The 26,965-nt window shown below is 53.9% G+C and overlaps 10 protein-coding genes across 10 annotated transcripts; 4 read left to right on the top strand and 6 right to left on the bottom strand.

Moving 5' to 3' along the window:
* Positions 1 to 705: 705 nt before the first annotated feature.
* On the top strand, positions 706 to 1,752 carry BDZ99DRAFT_457397 (NAD(P)-binding protein). The gene is made up of 3 exons (XM_033718671.1): positions 706 to 786; positions 845 to 1,204; positions 1,254 to 1,752. Exons 1-3 carry the CDS (start codon positions 723 to 725, stop codon positions 1,676 to 1,678), a joined length of 849 nt encoding a protein of 282 aa, XP_033584636.1. The 5' UTR covers positions 706 to 722; the 3' UTR covers positions 1,679 to 1,752.
* A 270-nt stretch (positions 1,753 to 2,022) lies between these two features.
* On the top strand, positions 2,023 to 4,049 carry BDZ99DRAFT_493439 (glutaminyl-tRNA synthetase; the record flags this gene model as incomplete). The annotated part of the gene is made up of 3 exons (XM_033723233.1): positions 2,023 to 2,555; positions 2,610 to 3,039; positions 3,089 to 4,049. Exons 1-3 carry the CDS (start codon positions 2,051 to 2,053, stop codon positions 4,047 to 4,049), a joined length of 1,896 nt encoding a protein of 631 aa, XP_033584635.1. The 5' UTR covers positions 2,023 to 2,050.
* Positions 4,050 to 4,801: 752 nt separating this feature from the next.
* On the top strand, positions 4,802 to 7,804 carry BDZ99DRAFT_565381 (uncharacterized protein; the record flags this gene model as incomplete). The annotated part of the gene is made up of 4 exons (XM_033727471.1): positions 4,802 to 5,333; positions 5,921 to 6,189; positions 6,264 to 6,385; positions 6,686 to 7,804. 4 exons carry the CDS (start codon positions 4,802 to 4,804, stop codon positions 7,653 to 7,655), a joined length of 1,893 nt encoding a protein of 630 aa, XP_033584634.1. The 3' UTR covers positions 7,656 to 7,804.
* On the bottom strand, positions 7,725 to 9,987 carry BDZ99DRAFT_431939 (pisatin demethylase). Its single transcript, XM_033717308.1, has 4 exons — positions 9,674 to 9,987; positions 9,418 to 9,617; positions 9,001 to 9,368; positions 7,725 to 8,944 (listed from the first exon to the last, which is right to left on the bottom strand). The coding sequence occupies exons 1-4, from the start codon at positions 9,912 to 9,914 to the stop codon at positions 8,170 to 8,172; spliced, it is 1,584 nt and encodes a 527-aa protein (XP_033584633.1). The 5' UTR covers positions 9,915 to 9,987; the 3' UTR covers positions 7,725 to 8,169.
* A 1,655-nt stretch (positions 9,988 to 11,642) lies between these two features.
* BDZ99DRAFT_21781 (uncharacterized protein) lies at positions 11,643 to 13,996 on the bottom strand. The gene is made up of 2 exons (XM_033713413.1): positions 13,376 to 13,996; positions 11,643 to 13,326 (listed from the first exon to the last, which is right to left on the bottom strand). The coding sequence occupies exons 1-2, from the start codon at positions 13,871 to 13,873 to the stop codon at positions 11,914 to 11,916; spliced, it is 1,911 nt and encodes a 636-aa protein (XP_033584632.1). The 5' UTR covers positions 13,874 to 13,996; the 3' UTR covers positions 11,643 to 11,913.
* A 3,703-nt stretch (positions 13,997 to 17,699) lies between these two features.
* On the top strand, positions 17,700 to 18,841 carry BDZ99DRAFT_21752 (uncharacterized protein). The gene has a single exon (XM_033713411.1). It carries the CDS (start codon positions 17,867 to 17,869, stop codon positions 18,476 to 18,478), a length of 612 nt encoding a protein of 203 aa, XP_033584631.1. The 5' UTR covers positions 17,700 to 17,866; the 3' UTR covers positions 18,479 to 18,841.
* Positions 18,842 to 20,452: 1,611 nt separating this feature from the next.
* Positions 20,453 to 21,645, bottom strand: BDZ99DRAFT_505287 (ribosomal protein L15; the record flags this gene model as incomplete). Its single annotated transcript, XM_033724095.1, has 3 exons — positions 21,318 to 21,645; positions 21,057 to 21,210; positions 20,453 to 20,893 (listed from the first exon to the last, which is right to left on the bottom strand). The coding sequence occupies exons 1-3, from the start codon at positions 21,635 to 21,637 to the stop codon at positions 20,453 to 20,455; spliced, it is 915 nt and encodes a 304-aa protein (XP_033584630.1). The 5' UTR covers positions 21,638 to 21,645.
* Positions 21,646 to 22,242: 597 nt separating this feature from the next.
* On the bottom strand, positions 22,243 to 23,006 carry BDZ99DRAFT_343917 (DUF1275 domain protein; the record flags this gene model as incomplete). Its single annotated transcript, XM_033714412.1, has 2 exons — positions 22,243 to 22,802; positions 22,895 to 23,006. Coding segments are annotated over 2 exons (672 nt in total), but the record flags the coding sequence as incomplete, so codon positions are not given.
* BDZ99DRAFT_21673 (alpha/beta-hydrolase) lies at positions 22,921 to 24,238 on the bottom strand. Its single transcript, XM_033713402.1, has one exon. The coding sequence runs from the start codon at positions 24,079 to 24,081 to the stop codon at positions 23,197 to 23,199; it is 885 nt and encodes a 294-aa protein (XP_033584628.1). The 5' UTR covers positions 24,082 to 24,238; the 3' UTR covers positions 22,921 to 23,196.
* Positions 24,239 to 24,510: 272 nt separating this feature from the next.
* BDZ99DRAFT_513893 (uncharacterized protein) lies at positions 24,511 to 25,884 on the bottom strand (the record flags this gene model as incomplete). Its single annotated transcript, XM_033724758.1, has 5 exons — positions 24,511 to 24,633; positions 24,704 to 24,880; positions 24,943 to 25,130; positions 25,202 to 25,489; positions 25,566 to 25,884. 5 exons carry the CDS (start codon positions 25,882 to 25,884, stop codon positions 24,511 to 24,513), a joined length of 1,095 nt encoding a protein of 364 aa, XP_033584627.1.
* Positions 25,885 to 26,965: the final 1,081 nt, after the last annotated feature.

Here is a 26,965-nt window from a genome sequence, read left to right as displayed (position 1 = left end):
CAGGCCGGGAGGTGATGCGGCTGCGATAGTAGTTTCTTGATCGGCGCAGGGGTCTCGCCAAAAAGTCCTCTTGTGTGTAGAACTACATCTGCCTGCCAGTGCTTGGAGTGCTTCAACGACTTTCAAAAATCGCCCAAGGTGAAGAGCTTCCATCACGCTCAAGTTTCTACGAATGCGCTGAAGCAACCTAAGCAGCGGCATACAGTTGTACACACTCACCGCGGGGCATGGTTACACTGGTGAGTGCCTGCCCGCTTCCCTGTCGCTTGGCAGGTGAACGCATTCACCAGCAATCTGGTGTGCACAGGTGCTTTTTGGATTTAGAGTAGACATTGCGGGGATTTTAGATAGTGCTTGTACTGGCTGTAAAGCTTTACAATCACCACAGGTATTTGAAAGGGAGTAGGTTGGTTAACTCCGGCGCAATAAACTCCATCCGCAACTCGGGAACGCAACGTGCAAATATACTTTTGCCTGAGACCTGTTAGTCTGGAATGTCTACACAGTCTACCTTTATGATCCGCTATGGATTTGGAATTTAGTCCAAAAATTTGCTTCCACATTTGACGTCACGACGTCAAAAAGCGTCATCGATAGATTTCAGAAAAGGTCGGAAATAGCGGACTTTGGGTGGAGAAGAGAGCATATATCTACCTTCGCCTCTAAACACTCAATCCTTTCGATTCTCTTTCACCTAATACATGCTCAATCTGCTTAATAAAATGGCACCACGAGTCTTCCTAATCACGGGTACATCCACGGGTTTCGGCGCCGAACTCGTTAAAGGTTCGTAGATAGATCATCCAGTAAATTAAGTCTTCATTCGCTCATCTGGTTTAACAAGTTGTTGTTGATAATGGCGACTACGTCGTTGCAACCGCCCGAAAGTCCTCCTCGCTGTCTTTCCCCGGCACAAACGATACCAACAGCTTGCTTGTGGACCTCGACGTGACAGACACCTCCTCCATCAACAAAGCGTTCGAGGCTGCGCTAAAGAAGTTCAAGAAAGTCGACGTCGTTGTGAACAATGCCGGCTACGGTCTGAGTGGCGAGTTCGAGTCCTTGTCAGAGAAGCAAATCCGGACCCAGATGGAGGTTAACTTCTTTGGCTTGATCAACGTGACACGGAGAGCATTGGAGGTTATGCGCGAACAAAAGACTGGAGGCCGCATCCAGCAAGTTACTTCCGTTGGTGGTCAAATTGGTTAGTCCGACGGCCTTTCTTACTAGGAAGTCCTCTGACAACTGCCCAGGTTTTCCAACATACAGCATCTATTGTGCCTCCAAATGGGCCGTAGAGGGCTTTAGCGAAGCGGTTCAGAAGGAACAGAAGCCAGAATGGAATATCCAACTCACCTGCATCGAGCCCGGAGGGTTCCGCACTGACTGGGCTGGCCGAAGCATGCAATTTGGTGAAAACAAGCACCCCGCGTACGACCACATTGACGCAAAAGCCAATGCAAAGAAGCGCAACGGTACCCAGGCAGGAGACCCAGTGAAAGCGGCTAAGGTCTTTTACGAGCTGGCAGTCATGAAGGACCCACCAATGAGGTGTGCGGTTGGCACTGATGCCTATGCGGCCATAACGAACAAGTTGAAAGAGTATGGGGAGAGCCTGAAGAGGTTTGAGAAGCAGACCAACAGCACAGATGTGGATGGATACAAGGCTCCATCCTAAATACCTTAGAAATCAGATAGTAGAAAGTAGAGAGTGCTTGCGTTATGAATTCAATAAAAGCATACATGAAGCCGTTTCAGGGGTATGGCAATACTGTAAATGTGTGTGAAAGAGGACTTCTGACTCGGTTCCTTTGGCTGAAATCCTTCAAATAATTACTGCCATCTAAATACTGCCTAGGTGTACGTAGACACCACAGACCGGTGTGTTATCTCGTGGTTCTCGTTGAAGCATGTGAATCGTACTGTGGTTGGAGAAGGCAAAGCCGTGGCTGAGCGCCACAACCCGAGTCAGTTTGAGTCAGACATAGAATAAGATCACATTGCCCCTCCAACAAGTTTTATTCCCACAACGCGCAGACAACACAACAGTATGGATCCGCCGAAAGAGTCGAAGCGGGCTCTGGAGAAGGCTAGGAAGAAGGCCGAAAAGGCTGTGAAGAAGGCCGAATTCGCTCTCCGACCCAAGGAACCCTCCGCTGCGACAACTTCCACCTCGACCTCGAGCTCCAAAGCCCCCGCCAACGTCTTCGAGGAAGGATGGCTCGCCCGCGTCTACAAAGAGAAGCCTTCCGATACCCCCGTGCGGACCCGATTCCCTCCTGAGCCCAATGGCTTCCTTCACATCGGCCACGCCAAAGCCATTGCTGTCAATTTCGGCTTTGCAAAGGCCCACAATGGTGTATGCTTCCTCCGCTACGACGATACGAACCCGGCCAAGGAGGACGAGATATTCTTCACATCCATCCGAGAGATTATTCAATGGCTGGGCTTTAAGCCGTACAAGATCACATACAGCAGCGACCACTTCGACCGCCTCTACGAACTCGCTGAAGAGCTGATTCGCCGGGATAAGGCCTACGTCTGCCATTGTTCAAGTGAGTAGAAAAAAGCACCATCGTGGAACATATGAGTGGCTAACCGAACTACAGGAGAAGAAGTGAACCTCCAGCGCGGCGGTCCCGACAACCGCGGTCCTCGTTATGCCTGTAAACACCGCGAACGACCGATCGAAGAGTCCTTGACCGAGTTCCGGGCCATGAAAGATGGCAACTACGCGCCTGGCGAGGCATACCTCCGCATGAAGCAAAGCTTGACGGATCCCAATGAAGGAAACCCTCAGATGTGGGACCTGCCAGCATACCGCGTCGTGGAAAAGAACCACCACCATCGCACCGGTTTGAAGTGGAAGATCTACCCTACTTATGACTTCACACATTGCCTGTGCGATTCCTTCGAGGAAATATCGCACTCAATGTGCACTACAGAATTCCAGCAGTCCAGAGTTTCATATGACTGGCTTCTGGAGGCTCTTGATTTCAAGGTGCCAAAATCGGAGGAGAAAGGACCAATGCAGCGCGAGTATGTGCATCTATATGCTCACGAATTGATCACAGCTAACAAGCCTCAGATACGGTCGTCTGAATGTCACTGGCACCATTCTCTCCAAACGCCGAATCCAGATGCTCGTCGAAGGAGTTACGGTCGAGAAGAAGAACAGCGATGGCACAGTGGAGAAGAAGGTCATCCCACCAAGTGTTCGAGGTTGGGATGATCCCCGTTTGTACACACTCGTTGCTTTACGCCGCCGCGGTATTCCTGCCCAGGCCCTACTCAATTTCGTCGAGGGGCTCGGCGTGACAGACGCCCTCACGGAAATCCAGACTACCAGGCTGGAATCTTCCATCCGATCATACCTTGAGCGCAGCGTGCCACGGCTAGCTCTCATACTCGATCCAATCAAGGTAATCATCGAAGACGCCACCGAGGCTGATGAACAGGAGTTGACAGTCCCCTACGACCCGAAACGTATCATCCCCGGCGAACGCCAGGTCAAATTTACCCGCGAAGTTTATATCGACAGCAGCGACTTCAGAGAAGAAGATAGCCCAGAGTACTTCCGACTAGCTCCGAACAAGACGGTTGGCTTGCTCAATGTTCCTTTCGCAGTCCGTGCGGTCTCGTTCTCCAAGGATTCCAGCGGTCATGTTTCCGAGATCCGCGCGGTCAAATCGGAGGATAAACCGAAGACTTATATCCATTGGGTCGACGTCTCATCCGCTGTCAAGGTTATTGCGCGCCAGTACCACTCATTGTTCAAGACTGACTCGCCTAACACCCTCGACTGGAAGGAAGGCGGTTGGGCAGACGATCTCAACCCGAACAGCGAGATTATTTTTAAGAATGCAGTGATCGAGAAAGGGTTGAATGACCTCGTCAAGCTGCATTCTGTCAATCCGAGCCGTGCTTCTGACGATCTCGTCCGGTTCCAGGCCCTTCGGACAGGCTACTTCTGCATCGATCCCGAGAAGGAAGATGATAACATTGTTCTCAACCAAATAGTTAGCTTAAGGGAAGACAAGTCGAAATGAACGTTACATCGTCGACTCTCGATGTAGACTTAGTCTGGCGTTAATGGTAAGGCGCCCGGGAGTACTGGGAATAGATACCTATGGAATAAAATTCTGTTACATTCCAGTCCATTCATTCAGTCGGTGGCGCAGTCCAATTTGCTTACGAAGCAGGAGCTCCGTCGCATACCCTGGATAGCCAATGCGATGCAGCTCTCTAATCACACTTGCGGGCATCTAGAATATCCGAGAGTCGGCGAACAAAGCCACCCCGCAACAGTAGGCCAACTAAGGATTAACAATATAGGTGCAGCCGCATCCTCCAAGGGCCAGCTCCAGTCGTCCTTCGGAACTTGGATCTAACCCAACAGTCAAGCCAAGATCTTGAATTCGAACCGATCGGGCTTGAGTCGTGCTCGTGCGGATGGGGCTATCATTGCTTCGTAGGTAGACTCTCGAATACGATACGATCAACTGGCGACCGTCGGTTATATATAGGTGAGCACCATCGCCCCCACCATGCATCCAAGACCCCTGCAAGGCTCAGCTTACACATCAGTGGCTTTTCGAAATCAACAATTGCCTGCATACGGCAATTTTGTCTGCACATTATTCGATTTGTAGAAATTACGCCTTCTGGCAGTTACTTATCCAAGAACGACTCCCTACAAATCTCTCCTGCACCTTAAGCTTTGTCTATTTGGTCGATCTCCGCTCAGGGAAGAGTCCCGGTTGGTCATTGATCAGTAAATATTCTCGACCTGATCACAAAAATGTCCGAGTCGAGTAAGGATCAGGAGTCTCCATTGGCACCGCACAATGTAGAGACAAGGGCACCGGATGGCCGAGAATATGAGTTCTTTGTTACTACTGGCCAGCCTCACCAGCCCGAGGGCGCTTCGAGGGCTACGATTCGCCGAGTAGTAATGAGGAACTTCTTCAATGACAAGTACGCCAATACAACGATCCCGCTTTCCGCTATTAACTCTTCCTTGACTGTTCAAGCCGGCGGCAATTTGAAAGGCCGTTTTAGGCTCCCAAAACCCGGCCAAGTCACACCCCCTGAGAAGCAGCCAAGGAGTGCCCCCAAAAGGAAACCGGGCAAGCAAGATGCGGTGGTCACCGGCCCAAGTACCGAGGCGAAGCAATCAAAGATACGGACTGTCACCAAGAAACAAGTGCCACAAACCTGTGGTGGTGCAGTCATCATACCTCCAATCAAAGCGCCCCCTCGGAATCGCTATGACCCCTTTGATTGTTTGCCTATTCCAGGTAGTTCAAAGATCCAGTTATTGTTCACACTATGTGAGTATTCCCATTCTTGGAAACTGCCAGTGCTGGGCCATAAGTCTGGACACACAGGTTTATCATCGCTTGACTCCAATCTTGCTCACTCTACGCCACTGGGGGGAGTACCCCAACTAGCCAATAGCCAGTTAGTCAAGAGGCAGTCCAACTCCTATGGCTTGAAACTTGCCATCGAGTCTAGGTATCTGATACCCCATGGGGTGGCCCCAAGCAGTGGCAAACGAGTGTGCACAGGCATGTGGCTTGCTCGTGGCCTGTCTCTAGACTCTGGCAGATGCCCTCTTCCTTGAACAGTGGTGTGCCCTCTGTTTTTGGAATTACAGTGACAGTTCATAAGTCTGTGCACACTACTCTGCCACTGCTAGGGGTGCCCCCATGGGGTTTCCGCAATCTAGGCGCGATGTCAAGTTTTGCGGGGCGGGGTTTGAGTTGCATGCTGGCTGAAGGCCCTACCAACAACGGGGCTGCTCCTGACAGTGGCGTATAGCTGCCAGAAGTGGACTCAAGAAGCTGTATTCATGTGTCCAGACTAATGGCCTGGTACTGTAACCCCTCTAGCACTGATAGGCTAACCGTTCTACCAGACAAGACAAATTTCAGAATTAACTCCATAGCTGTCAATGCGCGGAACACTTGGTGGCCGTTCATCTCGCGCGATGCCACAATGCTTCACTCCACACTAGCATCAGTCGCATTATACAATGATCTCACTACTGAAGGCATCACTTTCCGAATTGAAGCACTTAGACATAAAAATGAAGCAATAAAGGGCATCAATGCCAAGCTTAACTCTCAGAAGGAAGGGATATCAGACGAGGTGGTAGGTGCCGTGGCCACCATCGCCAGCTTCGAAGTATGTCCTTCCACCAGCCCCTGCCTGAGGGTGTGACGGAAACCCATGTTTGGATTATAGCTCATGCAGTCAAGAATCTATACGGGGCATACGATGCAGCCCAACTGCATATAACCGCGCTGAAGAGAATGATTACGGCGCGTGGGGGCCTGCAAGCCTTCTCGCACAATGATGGACTGATGAGGGGCCTTGTCTGGTACGTGTGGCGTTTATGCCGTTCTGTTCTCGCCCCGTTTGGATTCTTGTGAGCCTGCAGCCCCTGAGTCATCTGCTCTAGCAGCAATGGCTTTTTTCTTGCCTCTTCGTTGGTTGGGAGGCTTGACGGCACATGTGGCTCTGAGAGTGTGCCTCTCTTCCATTCCCAAGACTCCACCAATGACCCTTTCTCCAGCAGCCGCGTTGCAAACAACATCAACTCAACCACCACCCAAAGTCTACACATACCCTTCAAACACCGAGATCCAACCCACCAAAACCCCCACTAACTCCTCCACAGGGTCGACTTCCACAGCTCCACCGTCTTCCGCACGCCCCCAGCCTTCCCCTACCACCCGCCCACCCCCTCGACCCCCGAAGAAGCCCTCCTGCCCGACGCCCTCCTCGCCGAAGCCGCCTGCTCCTCCCCAACCAGCCTGCTGCATCTCTCCACCGCCGGCGTCGACTGCTTCAACGTCTTCTACCGCCTGCACCGCCTCGGCCTGGCCACGTCCTCGGCCTGGGCCGCCCGCGTCGCCAAGCTGGCCCTCGCAAACCTGCTCTACGAGGCCGAGTACGCGCTGCTCGCCATGCCGGACCGCTCGCCGCTCTTCCTGGGGCCGGACCGCGCGCGCCGCGCCGCCGGGCGCTGGGACCCCGGCGACGACGCCGCCGCCGACGCCGCGAGCGTGGTGGAAGCGCTCGTCGCTGCGGGCCAGATCTTTCTGTATGCCGCGCTGCGCGAGGTGCCGGTGCGCGCGCGCGTGTTTGAGATCCTGCTCGCGCGGCTGCGGGCGACGGTCGAGCGCGGGGGCGTGAGTGTGGTGGAGGTGTGGGAGGCGGAGAGGAATGTGCATACGCTGCTGTGGGTGCTGGTGGTGGGCGCGACGGTGGCGAGGCATTGGGGCGGGACGGGGTGGTGGGTGGAGGGGATTGGAGAGGTGGTGGGGCGGATGGGGCTCGGGAGGAGGGAGGAGTTTGAGGGGGTGTTGAAGGGGGTGGCGTGGACGGATGTGTTTTTTGGGGGGGTGGGGGAGGGGTTGTGGGAGGATGTTTTGAGGGTTAGGGAGGAGGAGAGGAGGAGGGAGTTGGGAGGAGATGAGGATGGGGATGGGGGAGGTGGAAGGGATGATGAGCGTGAAGCGAGTGAAGAGGAGGATGTTTTGGGCTATGCGGAGGTGGTGGATTTGCCGATAATGTCGAAGGACGGTGGACTCTTTGAGGATAGATTCGCTGTAGAGAATCCTTGGAGTTCCTTAGGGACATATTGATTAGGATTTGGGGCTTAGAAACCTCGACTTGATATTCCCGCGAGGTGGAAGAAGAGCGTTTACAATGCTAGAAGAGAGTAGTTGACTCAAAACCGCGAACTGATTGCTGGTGACATCAGGTCGTTGAAAACTACAATGATACTTCCTTCCGCAATCGACTTCATCCCATGTAGCATGAACGGATGGCCAAGTAGGTCCTGCAACGCAGCAAGTAGACCCTGTTCTTATCGTAACTCTCTACAGCCGGTGTCGTATTCCACATAAGGGCCCCTTATAATCTCATGGCATCGAATTCTTTAAGGGCCTGCTTGGGGCGCTGCGTCCCTTTCGTGCATCCCAGCCCCTGGTACATGACGGCCATCCGGTGGTGACTTCGGGGCTTTATTCTTCTGGAGCACGAGAGGAGGGACCCCCAATCAGCACATGCAGGTGCGGTAAACTTGAAGTGAATCATGATTGAAGTGTCGTTAGAAAGAAATGGTCATTACATAAGGACCCTAACTCCTTGACAGATTCAAGAGCGTTCCGTAACCTCAACCCACATATTCCCAATCGCGAACAATCCCATCGCATTGGAGATAGTCCACGGCTCACTCGGATTAGTGAGAGCAAAATCGAAGTTCCTCAGCAGCTCAAAGATGACTTTGTGAATCTCAATCATAGCAACAACCTTACCCAGACAGTGCCATTTTCCGTAGCCAAATATCATGTCATTAGTTTTAAGCATTTGCGCGAGACGCTCAGCTCCACCAGGTTCCTTCTCGTCGACGAACCAACGCTCAGGGCGGAAAACGTGGGCGTCTTCTCCATAAAGGGCCTTGTTGTTACGGTGCATGCCCCAGGCGGAATAGCCGATCAGGGTGCCGCCCGGGAGGAAGACATCTTGGCCATCGACCCTGACGGCGTCTCCGTCTTTGGGCACAACTCTGGAGAAGATGTTGACGACCGGAGGATGCACGCGCAAGGCCTCGCGAATCACGGCTCCCAGGTAAACAAGACCCCGGGCTTCGGCATCCGAAATGATACCTGGCGAAGCTGGAGCGATTCCCGCGTTGACCGCGCTGTCAATTTCAGCCTGCAGTTTAGCATATACGCGGGGATGGCTCATTAGATAAAGCATGATGATACGCAAGGATGCGGCCGTGGTGTCTGAGCCAGCGAGTATCTGCTCAAAGGTCTCGTGGAACAGGGCATCGCCGAAAAGGCCGTGGCGTACGAAGGACGAAAGCATATCAGAGCGTTCGCTAGTCGATTTGAGCAGGCGTTGTTCGATGCTCTTTCGGGCGTGACTAGATAGCGTTAGCACGACCAAGCTCTTTGTGAAATACTATAAGTGAATCCTTACGCCATCATCTTCCCAAAGCCCCGCTCATCTTCCTCAGTTGGGCTGATGGCTTTCCCCAGGATTGGCACGTCGCGTATCCAGGCAATGCCGAGTGCCCATGATGTATTGCTAATTGCCAGGCCCTCCTCGGTTGCCTTGAGATAGTCATTGACATCGGCATCCTCTTTGAGGTCTCCGAACGCTTGACCAAGGCCAACATGGCTAATCACGTCCAAGGTAAAATACTGCATCTTCTTGGCCATATTCATTGGCTTAGAGGCACTAGCGGAGGTGGCCTGGGTAGCATACTTCGATCGAATTAGATGTACCAGTTCCTTGACGTGTGTATCAATGGATGGTTCCAGCGTTGGGTTCTCTTTCCCGGAATACTGTTCACGTTCTGTCAGTACAATATCAACCAGCAGCGGAATGCTTTACCCCGGATGCCATCTTCTTCCTCCTGACATCGTGCTTATCATTGTCACACTCGGTAAATACATTGTCTTTACCAGCCTCGAAGCGTGCGCAGTGATAGTACCATGGGGAACGAGAATACGGGGAGCGAACGGCATTCATGTGAGCCCACAAATCTGGCGACGAAGTGATGAGGTGATTGGGCGCGACACGAGCAATTGTCCCTACCACGCAGTCAATAACTGTAGGCGATTGTTGGACAGCATCGCCTTCGCCGCACCGTATTTTTCAGTGACGTCTCCGTAGTATTTGTGCGCATTTCCGCTGAGGACGACGTTTGAGTGCCACAGCCAAGAAAAGCCGGTGCTAAAGGGGCCATCAAACTGCTTCAGCCGCCAGAACTGACGGAGCCGGCCGACGACAAACAAGATGACGGCCCCGAAAACAACAAGGTAAAGAGGATGTTGCGACAGAAGGCTTAGCAGAGCCTCAATAGCGGACGACACTGACAGTGAACTCATGGTCGGTCGTCTGAAATGTGTTGCTGATATGAGTAAGATGAGAGTTGTCGTCGGAATTGCAGGCTTATCAATGAAGAGGGCGTGTGAAAGCCAGCATACATTACGTGGGGGCATGCATGGTGTTGCATGTTGCAGGCCAAGCGACGGCGACTATTGGAAGGCATACGGGAAGTCGGGAACACCTGCATGACGAGGGTATATAAGAGAGAGCTGATAGGCGCAGACTGGCCACAGGCCGAGACATGGAGAACTTTGGGTGGTTAGACGCGACGAATCGCTGACAACATGACAATCTGTTCTGTAAACAGTTGTAAGTTCTTGACAGAAATTGATCGGAGTAAAGAAGCGACGTTTGAAAAAGCTGGCTCTAGAACATAGTTACTTAGTAGAAACAAGAGAAATGGTTGGACGAGCGGATATTTTGACCTTTTAGGTGCAGGACAGCATTACCACTCCACCATAAATAACTCGTCCGCAGTCTGATATATCTTGAACGGATGAGAGTAGAGGTGTCGTTCTAGCTGGCAGTGCCCACGGAAGCCTCCATATGGAGGACTCCGCTATGCTACCACTTTGCGATCCATGTCTCCTCCACCAATTCACCCGCAAGCTCTAATTAGCCCGAAGTCAACCTGACAGCCACCTCCTGACCAACTTCCCATCAAGCTCACCTAAACGCACCAATTCACGCCATGCCGATATTCCACCAGGCCACCAGCCGCGCGCACGCCCCACAGCGCCACACGGGACGGACCCTGCAGGTACGAAAAGTCAAAGTCGCCAACCAGTTCCCCTTTCATAAGCTAGCGCCCTTAAGACGGACCGAGAGCTATTTCCAGTGCCGCGTGTTGCGTATGCTGTCCGCGTGCAGCCTTGCAGTTTATTGAACCAAAGGATCGGCAGGATTGCGCCCGGTACTTCAGGTTTGTTTGACGTTGAGCGGATGGAATGAGAGTGCTGGGGTCCGGACTGGGCAGGCAGATACGAACGCAGTCCACCCTCAAAGATTTGTGGATTACGCAAAGCTGCAATTCTTTGTGTTTGCAGTCAAAGGAGAAAGTTCGAAAGCTCGTGTAGATGGTCCGGTCGCCCCAGCGTGTTGGGATCTGTGTGGAGCGAGCGAGTACGAAGTGGTAAGCGCTGGTTTCCCATCCCGAACTCATGGTCTATGGGTCCGATGGGGTGCCGAGGTCACATCTTGTCGATAGCACACTGTGACGCCTCCGGCTGATCCGGCACAAATGACTGTGGATTTGGTGGTTGATAAATTCTGGGAGATGCAGGTGGGCATTTGTTGGAGCTAGTGTAGTCACGAAGGTTTACGCGAATGTCGGCAGTACTTGCCGCATGACTCGAGCATACCTGGAGACGTCACGTCTTGGGATATTGACTTATTTGCATTAGTTGCAACAACTGTGAGCAAGGCACTTGGTCAAGAGGTCTTGGTACTGGATTGAGAGGTCAAGCTCCATCAAGCTCCAATGTAGTGTTTTGGATTTGTCGGCTACCTAGGTGTACTAACTAAAATAGGTCGCCGCAGTAGACCGAGAAGTCCTTGGGACTAGAAGGGTAGTGAACCGACAGAAATACCAAGCCAAGCCTGTTGAGGCAATCGACTACTATGTTACAGATCTACCCTTGAGTGATGAAAACGCCTTGTTGTTGCCCATCCCTTCAAAGTGAGGGCTTGTCAAGAGATTGTCTCGACAAGATAGAAACGCCGTTCACATGCAGATGTCCTGTGGAAAATGCAGGGTGCTAGAGCCTCAGGCCTGAAGCAGGAGCAAATTTGCCCATTCCCATAATAAGACAGAGACGCCGACCGGGTGCAATGCAATCGCTTAAACGCAGCAAAAACAAAAACAAAAATTGACAAAAATTCCATCTGCTCTTCAATAACGAAAGAAGCATGGAAAGACGTGCTCAATGTTCCAAACGTGATGATCAACATTGGCACTTCATCACACGATTTTTGAGGTTGCCGGCGGGGTGCATCTGATTAATGACGGAGCACGGGTTGAACCAAGCCGGGCAGTTGGTTGAATTGATTCGTTTCCGGCCACGCTTCGTGATGCATGTAGGGTAGTGGTCCGACTCTCCGTTCATTCATAGGCCGACCCAATGGTTGATATTGCATTTGATCCAGTGAAATCGGTCTTTGCGGCATGTGCATCGAAGTAGATGGTGGAGGTACTAGGAGAGTAGTGACGCTTCGGACTGGCCGATAAGGCGACTGCCTCTGCTGAAGGAAGTAGTTGGGAGAGAGGCGATTCTGGTTCCCGGACGGGAAAGTTGCGCTGACTGGAGACGAATTGGTGGATCCAATCGGGAAGGGGCTGACTTGTCGGGATCTGTCGATGGGAGTATGCATCGCCGAGTGTCCGGGAGCAGAAGATGTCGGAGTCGAGTAAGATTGACTCCATTGGCTGACAGGCGGGTAAACCATTGCCATAGACCTGTTTCCTGGCATTGGTAATTGAGGCAAGTTGCTCATTTGAACAGGCGTACGGCCGGGATGCGGAGGCGGGATCGACAGACTTGGCAGAGGTGGCAGGCGTGGTAAAGTCTGGTGGTTCTGGAAAGGTCTCCCGATGGAAGGCTGGAGTGATGGAATGTTTAGACCGCTGTTGATTGGTGGTTGGCTGTAGGTATGAGCCGGTCTCTTCGCGGGTGGCTCCAGTGACTCGTCGTAGCTTCGTTTCCTGTTGTTCAATGGTCCAAGTTCCGGAAGAGGACCGATTGGTGAGACAGCGGTCGACGTTGCCTGGGGATAAAGCATCGGGGTATTAGAATGTACTGGTTGCCTGTTTGGCGAGTAATTGGAAAGATTCGGTGGCGATGTGTGGAGCGAAGTGGGTGGAGACGGCAGAAGAGTCGGTGGTAGCTGCAATGATGGAGTTGGCGGGCCGATTGGACTCGGGAGCACGTTCTGCGTTGGCATACGTGATGCCTGGTCGAAGAAGGTACCGAACTTGCCCAGCGTGACATGCCAATCCAGCCACTCCTTTTCGGAAGTGAAAAGGCTATATCTCATGTTGCTGAGGAATTCAACTTCCATAATGTGCACTTCGAGCACCGAGATACCAGAAACCTCTGCCCACGTCTTGTTTGTGTAGGTATTGTCGTCGAGGAATTTGTTGCCCAGCATCAGAGCTACCGTGAGAAGTCTGTACTCGCTGCCTGGCTTGCCTTTGACACTCGGGTTGATTTGCTTGAGCCTGTAAATGAACATCAGGGCCAGTAAGATGACGTTCTGCGCAACCTGAGTGGTCGTCAAGATTGTGGCGACCCATTTCCGGAATCCAGTTGTTGGGGTAGCGTCTGGAACTAGAGGGCCTAGAGGTCGCGGGGAACCGGGTTGAAGAACGCGCTTGAGGGTTGACGAGTTCTCGAACCAGAAGAGGCATGTTATCTGCGAATGTCAGTGAAATTAGTTTGTAGAAAAAAGCTGGAATACGCACCTCGGCAGCAAGTTGCGGCAGGCCCTCCTGGGGGGTGCTGATAGTGGGGGGTGTCTTCAGATTTGGAGCAATCGTATTGTTGGAGACTTTCCTGCGGTGGGCAGACTGCGAAGACACCGGAGCACTCTGGACAATGGGACTCGAGGGGGCCGCTGCAGCTCTCGAGGTGTTGTAGGTCGGGAGCTGGTAGGTCGAGTGGGCTGGCACCGAATACTGCGCAGAAGGTCCATTCACCTGGCGGTTGGATCTGAAGTCTGGTCTCATGCTGCCGTGCTGATATACGGACATTGGCCCCAGAGTTGAGCTCGACATGTCTGTTGGTGGAGTTGGAGGGGCCCGAGACACGCTGGTGTGGTAGAGAAGGTCTGCTCGCGAGATGGGCTTGGGCAGCGGCGGCCTGCTGTGTTCCAGTTTGGAGGAGGCGTGAGAGTAGGAGTCGAAGGGGCGGTCTGAGCCCACGGCATGAGGCATTGGGTTGGGTAGTTGTAGCTCGAGCATCACAGCGGCGGGGGCAGGGCTAGGGCCGATGATTCTGTGAAGTCGGTTGACTGGCAACAAACACCCACGATCCACGGCTGAAAGGTGTCTACTCCAGGGTACGTGGCGGAAGGAAAAGAAGGCGGCGTTGCCTTCACGGCATTGCCAGAATGAGCGAATGCCACAGACGGCTCTGGGCAGCGGGCGAGTGCGGTGCTCGGGGGACGCAAGGAGGCGGTGTGTTGATGTGGCGGCCGGTATTCTGGTATGTTTCGAGGTATGTCAACAGCGGGCCCGGCGAGGGAGAGCTTTGGAGAGCAAGTGAGGAGACGGAAGGGGCCACGGGGGAGGTTGGCGATGGCGATGGCGATGGCGATGGCGATGGCGATGGCGATGGCGATGGAGCGGGCGTGCACGGCGGGATAAAGAGAGGCAATCACGGCCGTCCTCAAAGACGCTGGGGCTTGGGGCGGGCGGTGGTTGGCTTGTCGCATTCGGGCATCGGGCGGGAGGGTTTTGATAAAACATCTTTGCACGCTCCGCGTGGTGACGGTGGACTGGCAGTCGGAAGGTTCCAGGCAGGGCTCCAGCGCCGCAGCGGCCAGAATGAGCAGCAGCGTCTCTGACATAACGCGCCCTGACGCCGGCGGGGAGGCCTGCACGTTCTGCTGGACCAGGGCCGAGCGACCCGCCGGCGATAATTCTGGGACAAGAGCAGCGCCGCCAGCCGTGGAGCAGGATTGCTGGCGCAGGGAGCGAGGAAGCTGAGGCGCAGGTGAAAGCACTTGCCGGGCACCCACAGACTCACGCACCTCACAGACCGCGCAGCGCGGACCGGCAGGCCAACGCGGCCTCGCGCGCAGCAATCGAGCACTCATTGGCACGCAGCCGGCGTTGCTAGCCGCATCACGACGCTGCCTCAGCATGGATGGAGGGCTCCGATCCAACACCAGCTCCACCGCCCTCCTCGGCGTCTCTCCTGCCGCGCACTTCCTCACGCACACGACGCCCACGCCTGGCCGCCGGCTCCTGGTCTGAACGGCCTGAGCCTGCCCGCTCACCTCACCCTGCACGTCTGACGGCGCTATCCCGAAGGCGCGAGTGCCACGCCCACGCCGCTGTGATTGGCGCTGTGCGAGGTTCCTTTCTGGCTGCGTCTCTGGTCCTGCTCTGCCGTTGCTGGCCTCGTCTCTAAGTCGAACACCAGGCCCGCGTCGGCGAGTCACGAGCGGTGCATCTGCTGGAGGCATACCGTGGACTGCCTGGAAGGACGCCTGGGACGGCTGCCGGGAGAAGACGTGGCTCACCACGATGACACTCCGCCACTAAACCCACCCACACACAGTCACGCTGCCTGCGACATCCGGCTTGCGAAGGGCTGCGAGTCTGGGGTTGAGTATGCTTCGTAAACGGCTTGGACGACGCTGGCACCGCCGAACCCACCGCCGCTGCGTCAGCCTGCGATCGTCGCCAGTCTTCGTGATGCGCTGAGGTACCGACACACCGAGTAGCGTCGCCCTCCAGCAAGCAGTCGCCCCAGCCGGCCTGGAATCGCTCGCTCCTCTTCATCTGAGGCCTTGCAGGAGCATCATTCCGCCATGCCGTGTTTGATTTGCCGGCGACTGCACTCCCACTCCCGGCACGCCTCGACTCTTTCTGTGCAGCGTGGAGGACTGGAGGTCGATACGAAGCCGGCCGCCGTGGCTCGCTGGCCTAATTGCTGTCTTACCCAAAAGCTCCTCGTCCGAGCACGCCCCCTGCCGGCTGCTGATCGAACGCTCCTCTCTCCAAATTGTTCGCATCCTGTGAGCTTGTCCCGCCGCCCCAATCACGCTTTCCGCCCGCCAACCGGCCCCGGAGAGCAGCTTGCTGGTGTGCCGCTCCATGTTCAGTTGAGGCAATCTGCACTGCAGGACCGCCTTGTTGCCCCCTGCGAAACACGCACCTGCGTATCGCCGCCCGTCTGCTCGTCTGCTCTCCGTGCCGCCGCCGAGTGTGCGTGCCCCGGTGCCATTCGGCTGCTGCGTTGCCTGCTGGGAGAGCCGGGGTTTCGCGATTTTGTTTCCACCACATTCGGCCATCTCGCCAAGGGAGCGGGGCGAGGGCGAGAACAGGCGTGCAAAGCGCCAGTCCGCGGGCCGCCAATTCGCGCTCCTTGTCCACGCAACCAGCAAACTTCTGACCGATCGCGAATTGCTTTTCGAGTCGGCATCCGCTTGCATTCCGCTTGGCACGTCGAGACTGTGGAAGAAGAGGAGCGCCCCGGCTAGCCCGGCCCATGGCTCCGTGATGCATTCGAGAGGCTAGACACGCAGCCCTCGTCCCCGACTCCGCCCAGCAGATGGACAGCAGTTCGGTCCTGGTGCGGTGCCCGCCACGATTCGCTGCACGCGGCTGATTGGCTGGGGGGCCGCTGGCGCACCAGGTGGGCTGCCAGCATGGTGGCTGGCACTGGCGAGTTCTCATGCCTCCTCATCGCGATGTGTCCCCTTCAGCACCGCGGACCCATGCACCACCACCAAACGGGTGTTCGAGGCGCCGGACAACAGCAGGCCCGGACAACAGCAGGCCCGGACTGGTGTGATACGACCCTGCTCGGGGCATGATTGTCGGCATTGCTGGCTGTCTGCGTCTGGCAGTGAGTGGGCGCCAGAGCGTAAACCAGAGTCCACGACACATATCCCATCACGATCGCCCCCGCGACGTCCTTGGTCCGTCCTAGCACACATGGGTCGGAGTGAAGGACGAATGGAGCTTCGCCGTGGGTTCCAGCAGGCGTCATACGAGTGCCGCGTTGCATCGATTTGCTGGACGGCCTGGCGACGCCCACCCAACAACTTTCTTTATTACATGCGATGTCGCCGGAGCCAAGCACCGGCCTCATGCGCTGAGGACATCTGACGCGCTAGTCGGGATCTGGAAGGATTATTAGATTTCCTCCAGGGCTCGGCGCCTGAGACGTACCGCGCCTCTTGGACGCGCCCTAGAGAGTTGATGGGCGTGTGGATGCCATCGGCTGCTGGTGGGCGCGCGACAAGGACTGCATCGTCAAGCAGCTTGTGGACTCTGGGATGGCTTTCCTAGCGTGTTTCTCCTGCGGCAAGCAGCTCCTCAGGGCCAAGTCGCAATGAAGTGGTTGGCGGTGGCATCTGCTCCTCGTGCGGCGCTGCAGGAGTCATGGATGCAGCACCTTCGTCGCTTGATTGACGTCTGCACACTCTTTCTCTCCGCGCCAGACGCGTCCGTGATGGGCAGACTTGTGCGAAAATAGGGCAGCTTGATGGCGGTCCAATGGCGGTCCAGCGCCCCACGCACACCACTCCCCGGCCCAGTCATTTGCGGTTTCAAGGTCTCGAGGCCGCAGACACGGCCTCCAACTTCGACCCATGCTCTCCGTACGCGTTGCGAGTGTGGCGAGACTGCGAGCCCTCGCCATGAATATGATGCACCATCTCGACACGGTACCCCCACCTGTGCTCCCAGCTCTAGCTCGATGGGGGATGCCTGGACGGTCAAGACACCACGACGCCACATCGCAGCAATCAGCAGTCCTCATCCACCGCTCCCGCGATCCACCTGGCCCTCGTCGGTTTGCAGGTGGCACAAGAGCATGACCCGCCGACAAGGCACCACCGCGGCGCTCACGGCTGCTCGCTGGAGCCTCCCCTCGCTGTCCGCGTCTCTCTCCGTGATGGTGTCATTGCTCGCATGCGCCATGCTGGCCTCCTCCTGTGCTCCGCACATCTGACGGTGCACAGGCCCGGGAGGAATGCAGTGCATGCCTCAGCTCCATGAGCCGCTGTTATACATGCCCGCCAGCGCTGCAAGATAGCCTCGCCCCGCTGCAGCTGACTACTGCAGACAGCAAATGGACGACGAGCTTCTCGACGAGCGCTTCCAGCCTTGCGCGTGCAACACCCGACGCCGTGTTCCAGTGGCCTGTCCCAATAATATCGGCTCGATTATTGGGACGAATCGTGACTGAATCATGCGCGGTCTTAATTAGTGTCCAGCATGCTGGCGAAACGCCTCCGCAAACTCTCCCACTCCCAGCCTTTCGCTCACCTCCCCGAACCGGAAACGATAGTCTGCAATCCAACGACATCCGCCGCCTGCCAGGCTGCCTGCACTGACTCTGGAGACCCTTCGGCTTCCCATGCAAGGAGCAATCCACAGTCATCTTCTGCCGCCTTGTGCTGTCCATCTCCACCCGGACACCCAAATCATCGAGGCCAGCAACCAAACCGGCGCTGCTTCCGTCCACAGTGCGTCGTCAGCCCGGATCGGCCAGGGCCACGGTTTAACGTCGAATTTCCAGCAGTCCGGGCTTGCATCAACCGGCCACAAAACACCAACTCAAACGCCGGCACCAGCATGACCTCGTTCACTCATTGCCCGTTTGTGCATCAGGGCATCAGAACGCAAGCGGTGATGACCTCGGCACGTCCGCGTAGTAGGGCAGGCCTGGCAGGTAAAGTTGTAAACCCATGCCGTCACGCATACAGCCTGCACCACCTAGGTACTCCACGTCTTGATAGTTGCACCGCTAGACTGGCTAGACATCCGTTGTTGCAAAAGCAAGATGCCGCAAGCAACCGCTATATCGCGGCTAGACTTGCGGAATAAGTTGCACTGGTGTGCATGCACCTAGACAGCCATCAGCCCACCCAAAACCCTCATCCTTGGACACGTTTCTTTATTGCGAAAGTGGACGGAGCATCTCGATCGCTTTTGTTATCTTGCGCTGATCAATCTCTGAAGTACGGCTGCGCACACCGGTCAACGCCTTCGTGTTACAGTTCGAGATCTCTGCAAGCCGGATCACTCTGTCATATTCCGTATCCCTACCAGCAAATCTGCGGCCACTCGATCCGGCGCCACAGAGGAGTTGTTTCCAGTCTTACATCAACCTATTCCCAGTCAAACATGTTTCTTGTAGCACCGCGAAACCCGCAACGGATCACAGGCGCCCCTTCACTCAGACAAGACATTCCGGACGTTGGGCTGAAAGATCTACACCCACGCAGCTGAGCTCGATGCTTTGTGGCATCTTTGCATCTCCAAAAGTTGGCTTTCGTAGCTTGGTCTGATTGAGACGTGTGCTAAGGTACACATCTCATATTGAGACTGTAATACCTTACCCGCTGGATTTCTTTCTGTCTGATCGTACAAGAAGAAAACATCAGACCACGGAACCTAACTTTTCTCTCGCATGCAGACGGAATCAACCTGCAAATGCCCCTGCAGATACTCCACTTTCCGCAGGCATGCTCCTTCAGGCAGTCGGCCATCGGGTGAGTGCCACGTTGTACACGGAAAGCGATCCTACACTCAAAAATCCTGCCCGAAGTATATCTCGGCTACGCCTTTGCAGGCTCTTGTAAACCATGGGCCACCCTTCCTTCAACCACGGCAGTATCCCGATCCCACGAGGTACCACCTAAGCTTCCACGCTCCTTTCCACACATGCCCAGAACAATCTCGGAGCACAATTGTCTATCGCAACGAAGAAACTAGCCCCTTCGAGCTGCTGCCTGGACGTGCGACGTGATCGTTGACAGGTGCGGCAGCCCGCGAAGCACAAGTCTGCCGTTGGAACCTCCCTATCGAAACAATGGCCGTACCCAACAGGAATGACTGCCCGATGCCGGGATACGAGCTTGCACCCTGCTCGCAACTGACTGCCATTGGCGCTTCGCTGCATCATCAGAACAATACACCCAACCAGGTTGAGATTGCCTCTCAAACAGGAAGTCCAAGGACTATCGGTAGCCTTTTCAGTATCTCAGAGGACTGCTGACGGTGGGGCAAATAGCAGCATCATGGTTCTGCGGTATGTATCTCGACAATTGCTAACCTCCGTAATAGTGCCGTGCGCTCAACCTGTGCACGCTTGATTGTCACTGTTCGGGGTAGTTTCTAGCCCACGAATTGTACTAATTATAATGCGCCCCTGATCGGCTCGTTCCCAGATCACGGTACTCCAAACAGCGGCAAGCAAGTGTACAAACGCCAACTTTTAACGCTGATTCCCTCGCGCTTTTTAAGGTAACGTTTACGGTATTCTGAGCCTCTTCGTTTTTCACCACGCGTGGAATCAAATTCAACCAATTCTTGGAGTTTTGCTTCCTAGAACTTGGCCTCTGCCTACGCCGCTCACTGCTTACAGCACTTCAGCGTATTCCCAAAAATATCTAGGCCAGAGGTAAGTTGCTTCGTTGCTGCCCTTGATAGGCTTCACCTATACCACAAAATAAAAATATAAAAATTATCTCAAAACGCATACATATCACGTCAGGTCTTGTGTACGTGATTCCTACATTTCTATCAGGAGGAGACCCTACGTATACAGTGCATTGATATATACAACCCAAAATATCCCAGGCATTCCGGACGAATAACGCACAAAGAGTAACGGGCGTGCCAACGCTGCGCGGCTTAAGAAACAGAACAAGTGACGCGGCCGCGAGAAAGCCAGGAGATCGCTGTGTCGAAGGGCGATGTCCGGAAATGTAGCCCAAAGCCTGGCCAGTCCGGGCGCCTCTCCCCTGCCTAGTAATATTCATACAACACTTGCAATCCATCTGCTAAACATCCTGTTCACCATATCCGATTCTCCGCGGCCCCGCTCGTCTTCTTCTTCTGCACCGTCTTCTTCCTCGCGCCCGCGGCCGCGGGGACGCGGAAGAACAAACTCGGGCTCTCGCCCTGCCCGACCAGATGGCTCAGGTAGCCCCGGTGTGCCGGGTCGCGGTAGTACTCTATATCCTTCCTACTCGTGGGGTCGGGGAGTCTGTACGGGTACGCGGCAGAGCGCGGCGGTGCTGCTACGGCAGCCTCGTCCTCCTCGACGGCGGCGGCTACTGGTGACGATTGGATTGAGTTGACGGGGTCCATCAGGCCCTTGAGGACGTGCTTGATCGAGTTGGGCGCGTAGAAGCGGGTTGTCACGGTGCCACCGGCGCCTTCGATGGCGGCGATGGCGGCCGTCGAGGCGCGGGAGACGACGAGGTTGATGGGGGTTTTGAGGTGCTCGGCGCCCTGTGGTTCCGGGTTTGTTAGCTTTGCATGCGGTGAGAGTTTCAAAAGGCTAGGCGCGGGAGTGGGGAAATGGGGGTTTTAGGGGGGTTTCTGCGTCGTGGCTGTGCGTGTTTTGTGATTGAATTGGGGGGGAGGCAGGTTCGTTCATAGGGCTACTACGTACCCTGGCGAGCAGCTTGACGCCGTCTTTAACGCCGTGCAAGCACCGCGAGTCGTTCAGCTCCTTCATGGTGATGGGCTTGGAGGGATCGAGCCGGCCTTGGTCGATCCAGTTTTGGAGTCGGTCGAGGTTGAGGGGGGACATGTCGACGGAGAAACTGGGCCGCAATTAGCCATCCCGGTTCCCAATGCAAATATTCCATTCCACATGAACTGCATGTTTCTTTCGCCTGGTCGCGAATTGTGTGGTGTGTGTAGAACGTACTGGTTCAAAAACCCCCTCGGACCCTGCGTGACTTCTATTTTCGTCTGCCCTCCATTGAACCCCGCGGGCACCTTTCCGTGAGCTTTCTGTCCCTTCTGCCCTCTTCCTGACGTCTTTCCCTTGCCGGAGGCTGGACCGCGTCCGAGCCGCTTCCTTTTGCTGTAGGCGCCTGCGTTGTCGGAGAGCGAGGAGAGGATGGAGGCGGCGCGCTGCTGGGCCGGGAGGAGGAACGGGGCCAGGATGGGGGCGATTGAGGAGGAGGGCACAGAGCATGAGACGAGGCAGTACCCAGTTTGGAGCAGCTTTAGTCGTGGAGGCATGGTGAGTGGGTGGCTGTTTTCGAGATGGTTAGAATGGAGGTTCTCGGCGATGGGGACGAAAATTTGGGTTACGTAAGCGGCTTGATTAGGTAAGTCTATACACAGCAATCGGGATCCCTGGCTTCTTTTAAAGGCTCCTTACTTGTAATCTCTAGGGTTGCGGTTGTGCATTGCAGAAGATGAGGCGGAGCTAGTGTCGGGTTGTACAGCAAGCAAGAAGCAATGGCATGAGGGTACATATCTCATTAGATCGGCCAATTCGAAGCCATCCCTAGGAACACAGCGCACATCGACGATCGGATTTTGAGGGTATTTGATGGTATTTGTACGTTGCAATCATTCTTGGGATGGTAACTCTGTGCATCGCGTCAGTGACTCGTTACAGTCATTCCTTATCGAACAGCCGTCTATGAGGCCGCGAGTTCTCCAACGGAATGCCCAAAGGTGAGATATCACGTTTCCACATCCAAAAATTCAAGTGTTGAGTTGTAGAGATCTTCACACAATATCGATTCCCTTCACACTATTGGCTATGTCTATACTCTGGTAGACCCCTCTTTGCTGATACCGGGGCTTTTGACGCCGATAAACACCCATACACCTACAGCAAGGAGGAGCTTCAGTCCAGCTGCAATCCAGAGTGGAACGTAAAGATTCACTCCTTTCCTCATCATCCACGCTCCGCAAATGCCTCCGCCCAGAATCAGTACAATTGAGCCTATCCTCCGATCCCTCTTCGCATTCCAAGCCAAAGAGAATAGCTTGGGATCACCTGCTACATCGGCGTAGGCGCTGGTCAACACGTTGGTGGGTAATTCGTTGAATCCAAGGATCCTGCTTGTAGCGATCTGAATGCCAAATTGGAAAGCAAGCGGTGGCAGCGCTGTCAGGATTCTGATATTACTGACATTGACACCACGTCCATGAAGATCCTCGGGGACCAGACCAGCGGTTGCAAGAACGGCAGCAAGAATGAGGAAACCAGATTGAACAATAAAGGAGAACATGATGAAGATCCGACTCAGTGAGTTGGTTCGCCGCGAGATCACGAAAGTTGAGTATGCGCCTAGGATGAACGATCCGATTGAAACAAGCGTAGTTGCATACGCGTATCGCTGAGTCGCCGGAAGAGACGCCGTTGAAAGGGCAAGTAGGACAGTGTTCCCTGAATCATTGCGTTCTGCTTAGCCAATGTTGTCATTTTGAGCGGACTATCATAGAAGGGAGACCTTCACCAATGAACGGGATCCGGCCTACCAGTCTGCATTCCCACGAACACACTCCAATTGTTATAGCTCACACTATCGAGCAGGCCAGTCGTAAAGCAGCATATCAGTAGAGGTATGTACCCATAATGTGTATCAATCGTTCCCCTAAGGTAACTTCTCGAAAGGAGCTTCATATATTTAATTTAAGTACTAAGCTTTTTCAGGACAAAGCGATGCAAGAATGCCGGGTATGTCGCAAAGGTGGCTTTCAAAGTCCAGTGTATGGTTTGTTTGATATCTACTTAAGAGTTATTCGAGGTTCGCTGATTCATGATGACTCATCGCCCTATTTTAAGAGGCATCTTCCAAGAACTCTCTTAGTGTAGCATTAATCACGGCCGGATTTTCCCACATCATGAAATGGCTTCCTCTCTCTTCCTTCGACAAGACCCTACACTTCGCTCCAGCAATCCTCGCTGCAATCCATGGCGCCGCAGTGCTCGCAATCATACTCGCCTCGCCGCTGATTACGAGAGTTGGTAGTTTGATCCGTGATATCACGTCGCTCCAATCCGCCAGAGCATGCGGAAGAAACAGCTCAGCCGCCAGTTTCCGGGGCATCTTCAGGTTTTGTGCCGCTATCCAGTCGAAGTCTTCCTGGGACATCTCCGACGTTTTCATCGACGCCAGCACCCCTACGGATGCCGCTTCGCCATCCGAACTGCGGAGTGCGGCGGCAAGATCGTACGCGGCAGCAGAGCTGAAGACAGCACCGGATAGTTTTGCCTCTTCCTCGCTCCAGGCTGGGTTGATTGCCAGGCTTACGGGTTCGTCGATGAAGACCAGCTTCGATATTCGGGTTCCGGGGAAAAGATCGAGGTAGCACCATATGACCGAGCATCCCATAGAGTGTCCGACAACTGTGAGGTCGTTCAAGTCGAGTTGAGTAATGAGATCGTGGACGTCTGCTGCAAGTCGTGAGATGCGATATCCGTGGCCTGGCTTGTCGGACTCGCCGTGTCCACGAAGATCAATCGCTATGACACGGCGTGTCCTCTTGAACTCGACGATTTGTTTACTCCATTGTGCTGCAGTTTGGGACCATCCATGGATAAGGAGGAGAGGCGGGCCTGACCCAGCCGATATGTAGCGGAGAGCTACGCCGTCGTTGGTCTTGATCTCGTTCGCTGGTTGGTATATCTCGGTTTGCGAAAGGCTCCCGTTGACTGGCGACATATCCGCAATGCTTAACCACTGTTAGTGGCCGAGCTCGTGGGATCTGTAGCTTTATATGCGTAACTGAGTAAGCTTCATACGACGCACAGACCTCTTTGCTCTAATGAGGCTGACTTGGATGAGACCAAGCCACTATATTTGGGACTGTGCCCAGTATTCCTTAATACTAATAGGGAAAGCTGAGAAGTACTATGTAAGCTCGTCTTACTGTACCTGGCGGCGCGACGGTACAAGGTTTTGAAGATCACAACGCCAAGCGAATTATCAATCAAAGGAATATCCCAGAGGTCGACTTGTCTTTGTCCCGTACTGTATTATGCTTGAGAGCCGAGTAACTGTATGTTATTATCCAAAGTAGCTGACCCCTGCATTTTGCTATGTACAAGAGCGCACAGTGTGCACTCAAAGGTTATTTTATTACCATAACGCTTATTTTGTCCCAATACTCTTTTCGTCGACTTTAACGTCCCAAACATCAACGTGGTCGCTCATGTGCGATCGTGGAGCCGCATCTAGTCTAGGTTGGTCGCGCCATTTCCGTGCCGGAATACCCTACAAGGGTCGTTAGAATCAATGAACGGCCATTAGAATTCTGGAGATCAAGTAAGAAATCAATACTCACATCCATGAAGAAGCCGTTAATCTCTTCCATTGTCCGCCCGGTCACCTCACTGACACAGAACCAGACGTACGCCAGACTGACGAAGTAAAGTCCAATATAAATGAAACCAGTCTTCGGACCGAGGTTTGCGGAATAGTAAAGGTATGGAAGCGTGAATACTGTAACCCAGACAGTTATCTGTGCGAAAATGTGGTAAACCTTTTGCAAGCGGTAAAGTCGTTACCAACGAAGGAACTCACCCAGAAGCATGCAACGGCGATAGCGTATATCTTGTTCCGGTTTCGGCCAACAGCCATCTCAGAAGCAATGGTCCAGCCCAAAGGACCCCAAGCAAAATTGAAAACCGTGATCTCGATAATGACGAAGCTGATGATGACCTTGTCAAACGTTGGCGAGACCTCGCCTCGTGGAATACCTAAGCATCCGACTATAAATATGGAAACTGTCATAATGTCGGTGGTATGAGCAGCAAGGGACGCCTAGGAATGCGATTGGCACAGAGAACCGCAGCAAACACGACGACGACCTGGATGATGAACACAATGAGTGTCAGGAGAAATGGATCGCTAAACCCAATAGCCTTGGAGAATACTGTTCCGAAGTAATAGAACCATTGAATGCCGTTGATCTGCTGAGCAGTGAGTGCGCCGGCGGAGTACACTAATTTCCTTCGCTCCACAGGATCCCGAACGAGGTCTAACCACGAGCTTTGAGAGTTAAGTTCAGCCTCGAGATGAAGGTCGAGTTGTAGAGCGTCAATATCGGCTTGAGCTTGGTACGTCTTGTCTTCCCCGTGGAAAAGGCTGAGCGACTGAACGGCCTGATCATAGCGCCCCTTTCGAAGCAGCAACGAGGCGAATACCCAGCAATTGCTCAGTTTCCACGCCGTTCAATGAGCGATGGGAACGAGCATATGATGGGCTCGTACTAGAGGGGGGATAGGCGAGGACAGAACCTTCATTCGTAGCCACCCGACCTATATCTGGTATTTTGGTATATGTCTTCCGCTCGGGAAGGGCTGCGTCAAAGGTGTAGGAAGAATCTCGAAACTGGCAGACGGTACACATAGGGCCATCTTCCATGATACATCGAGTCTTGCGCTGTCGGCAGGCATCGCAGGGACGAGCAGCTTGCCTTGCCCGCTTTCTTTTGCCAAGGGAGGAAGATACTTCTGAGGACATGATGCTTCGATGAAGCTTCTTGTCGAGCTGTTGGAATTACTCTCTTATGAATAAAAGACCTGGCGGATGCATTATTGATGAGCACCCCTAGAGAAAAATGTGTCGTGATAGGGAGTGGAGGAGCGCATGTCCACAGTTTCTTGGAGAAAAAAGCGGAGTTGCTATGGCGACTTTCCAGTACAATATGGGGCGCGGGGAGTCCAGGGGAGAGTAGAGATTTACTTCGTATGAAGCGCCGACTGAACGGCTGCTCCTGTCACTGGCGGACCTCACCCACGAACTAACCAACGTATATTGTCGTACGAAGTAGATTCGCTTTTGCGTCATGTCACCAAAATATACTGAGCTTGGGAATGACTTTCAGATAATGAAAACCACATGCGTGTAGAGGTATTGCTCCACGGAGTCTATTCTAGCTTGAAAGATATTCCTAAGGTATATTTCCATAGAATCGACACTTTTTGGGCGAGCCCTACACAGGAGTTCATGAATAGCTCAATTTATGAGATCCAAATCCTTCTGAATAGACTTCAGCACGCCGTGAGACGCATAACAGTTTCGCGGACAATTTGAAGCTTCTTAGCCAACTCGCGCCACATTACTCCTCGTATCTTCTTGTGACTCATTTCTTTGTCTTCGCTGACGATCTCTTTCTCTTTGTACAACACGTCTGTCTCTTGGTATGCTATCTCTTCCTTTTCGAGGAGCACCTCTTTCTTTTGAGAGAGCACCCCTTTCTGCTGAGAGAGCACCTCTTTCTTTTGTCAGAACACCTCTTTCTTCTATGAGAGTATCTCTTTCTTTTGACAGAGCGCCTCTCTCTTTCGAAAGTGCACCTTTTTCCATTGAGAGAGCATTTCTTTCCATTCTTAGATTGATCCTCTCTTTTTGTAGATTGTCTATTGCCGTTTCTAGGCGTTTGATTGTCTGCTCGCTCAGTTAGGAGACACCCCTTGGCCCAGTTTTCTGCCCAGGTGGAACCATAGAGATTTGACGTCGGTAGCCTGAAGGTCGAGAATGAGAGATTCCCATTGTGAACGCAACATCTAAGCTTCGGGGAGTGAATGAGTCGGCTCCGGAC

This window comes from Mytilinidion resinicola, assembly GCF_010093595.1.
Source record: "Mytilinidion resinicola strain CBS 304.34 unplaced genomic scaffold BDZ99scaffold_1, whole genome shotgun sequence".
NCBI lineage: Eukaryota > Fungi > Ascomycota > Dothideomycetes > Mytilinidiales > Mytilinidiaceae > Mytilinidion > Mytilinidion resinicola.
The sequence above is the reverse complement of the archived record's forward strand: the minus strand, read 5'-3'. Positions and strand labels throughout refer to the sequence as shown.